This window comes from Elephantulus edwardii, unplaced genomic scaffold (genome assembly GCF_000299155.1).
Source record: "Elephantulus edwardii isolate Elephantulus edwardi_28Jun2011 unplaced genomic scaffold, EleEdw1.0 scaffold00168, whole genome shotgun sequence".
Classification (NCBI taxonomy): Eukaryota; Metazoa; Chordata; class Mammalia; order Macroscelidea; family Macroscelididae; genus Elephantulus; species Elephantulus edwardii.
This window is the reverse complement of record NW_006399918.1, coordinates 1039234-1045271: the sequence shown is the minus strand read 5'-3', so window position 1 is coordinate 1045271 and position 6038 is coordinate 1039234. Positions and strand designations below refer to the sequence as shown.

The window sequence follows — 6038 nt, the reverse complement described above, 5'->3', positions numbered from 1 at the left end:
CTAAAGCTGTGAACAATCTCAATCTCTTCACCATCCATCCTTATGCCAATTTGTCCAGTGGTGAGAAGCTGGTCTCCATGAGAAGTGTGGCATCAGGATAGGTGGAAGATCCATCAACAATCTGTGTTATGGAGATGACACAACCCTGCTTGCTGAAACTGAGGAGGATCTGAAGCACTTGCTGCAGAGGTACAAGGACTGAAGCCTTCAATATGGATTGAGGCTCAATATCAAGAAGACTAAGGATGGCAGAATTAAAATAGATGCCTTCGAGTTGTGGTACTGGAGAGAGTCTTGAATACACCATGGACTGCCCCAAAACCCCAACCAAATTGGTCTGTCTTGGAGAGGACGAAACCAAGTCTTTCTTTGAAGGCTAGGATTTTGAAGCTCCATCTTACATACTTTGAGCACATGGCCAGGAAAGACTGGTCCTTGGAGAAGGACATCATGTTCAGAAGGGTGGATGGACAGCACAGGAAAGGAAGATCCAGGATAAGATGAATTGATACAGTAACTGGGGCAATGGGGGTTGGTGTATCAGAATTAGTAAGACTGGACCAGGACAGGGAAGGATTTAGAGCTGCTGTACATAGGGTCACTATACGTCGCAGGCAACTCAACAGCACATAGTAATAAAAACATACTCTATTGATTGATTTTATTAAAGCTTCTTGTTTAGAGTAAAAAATATCTCGGAAACAGCCTTTTTATGTAAAAGTTGATTTTTATTATGTTTTGGAGGAACATTCACTCTTAGAGTGGTACAGCACTCTTGTGTCAATATGATGTACTGAGATAGTCTGGGGTTACTGTGATGCTGAACCTTGTGCCATTGGGGTATCTAATGCCGTAACAGTTACCTATGGTGGACAGTGTTTGGTAGGGCTTCCAATTTAAGACATGGTTGGAAGCAGGATCACTTCCTAAACAACATGCCTTTGGACACTTTATGAATTTTAATAAATGATAGTTTTAGAAAGGCTTCAGGCCTTTTGTTCATTGGGTCGCTATGAGCCATGCTCAACTCAATGTCAATCAACAACAACAACATAAGGGATTAGTGGAAGGGAACACCAGCCTAGAATGAATGGATAAACAGACTATATGTGTATTGCAATTAGCAACTTGGAATAAAAGATGCATAACTAGAAAAGGGGAAGGGGAGAAGAGATGAATGCAGAGAAGAAAGGAGAAGGAAAAATGCTAGTGCAGCAGAGATTAGTGGATAGATGAGTATGGTGAAGAAATAGACAAGGTAGAGTAAGGATTTAATATGATATGATAAATGGCATTAATTAATTGTAATTAATGTCATACAACAGAATGTAAATGGATGATTGAATAAAAACCAATTAAAAAAAAGAAGCGTTTGGATTGCAGTGTTGTGGAAGTATGTTGAGTTTATAAAAAAGTGTCAAAAGAACAAACAAATCTGTAGTGAACAAAGTGCAGTCAGTGTACCCCTTCAATGCAAGGATGATGCGACTTTGTCTTACATATCTAGGGCATATATTACTCATCCTTGAAAAATCATAGTTGGAAAAACTGTCAATGAAGGAAAGAAAGACTCTCAAGGAGATGGATTAATACAGTGACTGCAACAGTGAGCTTAAGCACAGCAGAGATTGTGAGAATGGCACAAGATCAGAGTTTGTATTGTACATGGGCTCATTATAGGTTGGAGTCTATTCTAACAACAATAGCTCTTGGATACTTTTTAATTTGTTGTGGTTGTTGTTGTTATTTGCCATCAAGTCACTGAGCCTCAGCGACCCTCTATACAACATCTCTGAACCTTACTCTATTATGAGCCAGTCTCACTGACTCAGACTCTCCTACCCTATTACCCCAGTTACTCTATCAATCCATCTCATCGTTGGTCTTCCTCTCCTTTGCTGTCACTCTACCTTTATGAATAGTATGTCCTTCTCCAAGGATGGGTTCCTCCTGGCCAAATGCCCAAACTATGTAAGATTGAGTTTCAAAATCCTAGCTCCCAAGAAGAAACTTGGTTTCATCCTCTCTAAGACAGAACTATTTGGTTTCTTGGTGGTCCATGGTATGTTGAAGAATCTTCTCCAGCACCACAACTCAAGGGCATCAATTCTTCTTCTGTTATCCAGATCTCTGATGCATAGCAAGTAGTTAAGAAGACCATGGCCTGGATCAGGTGCACCTTAGTCTCCTGATTGATATCATTGCTTTTCAGGACTCTGGAGAGGTCCCTGACAGCAGATTTCCCAGTGCAATTGGATTTTTTATTTCCTAACTTCTAGTGCCAAGAGTGTTATGCTTTGCAATTAATAAGGGAGCTCTGGTGGCTTAGTGCTGCCAAACTAAAGGCAAGTGGTTTGAGTTCACCAACTGCTTCACTAGAGAAGAATAGGTGGTCTCCTCCAGTGTGATTTACAGCCTCTGAAAACCTTTTGGAGGGTCCGCTATGAGGCAGTTCAGATTTGACAACACATAACAGCAATTAATCTTGTAAAAATTTTGTTGTATTCATCAATGTATAGTTTTGCTTTACTTTGGGGAAGATGAGAATTTACCTGAATCTTTGAAGTGACATATGACAAGTGAAATGTTAAAAAAATGGTATGATTCCTAGTAAGAGCTTTCTAGAGTCAGATTGGCTTTCCCCCCTCCTTCCCATGAGCTGTGATAGAACCTCAAGCTGAGATGGTAGCATCTTAATTATTTTAACTCCTAAGAGAAATTTTAAAATAATTGAGACATTATTTTACATGTATATGATTAGATAAAAAGACAATAGAACAGAAAAGAACATCCTGAAACAAGAGTCAATGCCTGCAGAGTTCACCATTTGAAGTGGTATTTCAAACCAACGGTGAAAAGCATGGTTTTCTCCATTGATTCGACTTATAGAATTGGCATTAGTTATTTGTCATTAGTCATTTCACACAAATGAAATCTTAGTGCATATTGTATATTTTATCAGTTGACTAACTGAAGCAAATATTATTTATGTTTTTCAGGAAGAAGTTCTGCTTCTAATACACCCAGGTAAAAATGTGTTTTATTAAAAAAATCCTTGGCGATGGACATCATGCTTGGGAGGGTGGAGGGTTAGTACAAGAGAGGAAGACCCTCAATGATATAATTGATTCAGTGACTGGGGTAATGGGGATAGGTGAGTCAGAGACAATAAGATTGACACATGATAGAGTAGGGTTTAGGGCTGTTGTATATAGGGTTGCTATGAGTTGTCGGTGATTTGATGGCACATAAAAACAACAACAACAACAACATTAAAAAATATCGCAACTCTAGGGCATTTCTTCAATGACAGTTTTATACTTCTTGTTACTCTATCTATACATAGAATTCAAAGCCACAAAACTTTCTTATTTCTCTACTTCATTACATTTATGCTTCAGGGTCCACATGATCCTAGGTATAATATTGGGTAGAATTAGATTTTTTTTAAATTAATAGTATATTTTTACACTCAAGATCATTTGTTGAATATGTATAATGTAGAAGGTTTTGTTAGATATTAAGAATAATGGAATATTCTTTTTAAAATTTTATATTGGCTTGCTTACAAAGTTTATACACATTATGTTTCACACTATCCTTCATTCACATTGTATTTCATACAATCATTCTCATTCAACATGTTTTATAATATTAATCACCATTGCATTATGCCCACCATTACCCTGTTTTTCTAGATTCCCACTGGATCTTTCCAATATCCTTTACTGCCCTCCCTCTTTGTCCACCCACCAAATTGTGTATCCCTGTGATTTCCCCCCTACCCATCATCATCTTTCTGCTCCACCCTTCCCTCCTTGGATCCTCACACACATTTTACTAGTTATCTTTCTATTTTTACTATAATGATCTTATGCAGTATTGGTCCTTATGCAGTATTAGTTCACTCAGCATAATACTCTCCAATCCTCCCAAGTTATGCAGTAAGTTTTAAAAAAAATTGTTCCTGAGTGCCGCATACTTTCCATTACGTTAATATACCACAATTTCTCAATCCATTCTATTGTGATTGGACATTGGGGCTGTTTCCATGTTCTTGTGATAGTGAATAATGCTGCTATGATCTTTGGTATATAAGTCTTCCTTTATGTCTCAGCTCTAATTTTCTAGGGGTATATTCTTAGTAGAGGAATACCTGGGTCATATGAAATCTCTATCTTCACCTTTCTGAGGAAACACTAAACTGCTTCCCAGAATGGTTATGCCATTTTACAATCCCACCAACATGTATGATAGTTCCCATCTCTCTGCATAATAAGGGAATATTCTTACTATACAGTTTATTTCTTCAAAGAACATAGTTTACCAAAGAATATGAAAAACAGAGTATATGAAAGAAAGTTAATGAGAAAATTCAAAATTCATGATAATCTTTAAAAGAGGGGGAAAACCCCTGTATCTGAAGCAACATCATCTTATTTGTAATTTTGGGAAAGTCTAAAGAAGAGAAACATACAGTATCTACCAATTGAAGTAGTCACCATATTAAGAAATGCATTCATTCAGCAATAACAAAATGAAAAAATAAATGTAATGAACATTAACTTAAAAAGAAAGCTAAACTGAAAAAAGATGTTGCTTTGTGATTATATAACCTACCTCTGTTCCGATCTCTGAGTGCCCATCTATAGTAACCACCTGGTTTCACCTTGGGAGACCACATACAGATAGTTTATACCAGGTATAAAAATCAAACCCCTTGTTTATTTACTTGGTTCCATCTCACTTTCAAGAACCTTACAGAACAGAGTAGAACTGTTTTTAAAGTGTTTCCAAAATTGTAATGTCTGTAAAATCATTAGCCAGCCAGATCTTTCTCTTTTTGAATGTTTGATGGGCTCAAACCATAGAGCTTCTGTTTTGCAGGTGAAAACTTAAACCTTATCCCACTAAGGTCCTTGTGGAGAGGAAGGAGCTCTGGTGGTTTATTGATAAAAAGTTGTGCTGCTAAAGGCATGAAATTCAAACCCACTAACTGCTTCACAGAAGAAAGATAAACAAGCTCCTCCTGTGTGATTTATTGCTTCTGAAAACTCACTAGAGAAAAGCTACTAGTCCTTTCCAAGTCAAAAGTACTTAACAATAACATCATAGGAAGGGTCATAATATCTTCTAAGGAAAGTAATGCCTACTTCATTTTTTTACACCCTCTCTCCCAAGAAACTACCATTCCTCCTCTCTCTCACTGTTTTTGTGATTATATTATAGTCAATTCACTTTATCACTTAAGTTCTTCCAGCCCAAGACTTCAAGAGTTCACGTATTCCCGTCCACCTTCAGCAATGGAGGAGCCTATGTATATCAACGGTGAGATGTCCCACTCCAGCCCACTTACAGGAATGGAAGAGTTGCAGCCAGTGTATATGAATGGTGAGTCTCTTCACTGGAAAGGGTATAGAGTCAAGGATGGAAGAGACAATGCAGGATAGAGGGGTATGGAACGTATAGTTTACACTGGTTTCGTAACCGCCTATTCTTCATGATAAAAACAACCAACCAAACAAAAAAAAACCCTAAACCTTTAGGTTTTTGTTGTTAGGTGCTGTCAAGTCCACTACCACACACCGTAACCCTAAAAACAGCAGATCTGAACCTTGGCCTATCCTGTGCCGTCCCTCATGGTATTTCTGACATGTCCTTTGTTTACAGTTACTGTGTCAGTCCATCTTGTTGAGGGTCTTCCTCTCGTTCTCTGATCCTCCTCTACCTCCCTCAGCATGTCTTTTTTCCAGGACTGGCCCCTTCTGAAATATCCTTAAAGTTAGTATGATGACGTTTCAACATCTTTGCCTCAAAGGGATAGACTTGTTTGCCCTTTTGGTATTTAATTGGATATTCAGTATTCTTCTCCAGTGCCACTATTCAAAGGCATCAATTTCTCTGTCATATTTTTGGAAGAGATCTATATTTGTTCCCATTCCAAAGAAAGGTTACCCAACTGAGTGTGGAAACTACAGAACAGTGTCATTGATTTCACATGCAAGCAAGATTCTGCTGAAGATCATCCAAAAACGATT

At 37.9% G+C, this 6038-nt stretch overlaps 1 protein-coding gene across 1 annotated transcript in view; it reads left to right on the top strand.

The window, feature by feature from the left end:
- The window catches only part of FCRL2 (Fc receptor-like 2), a 20184-nt gene that overhangs the window by 9993 nt on the left and 4153 nt on the right, over window positions 1–6038 (top strand). Inside the window, 1 exon segment of the mRNA XM_006903596.1 lies at window positions 5230–5391. Within this exon segment, the coding sequence (XP_006903658.1) occupies window positions 5230–5391 (162 nt within the window).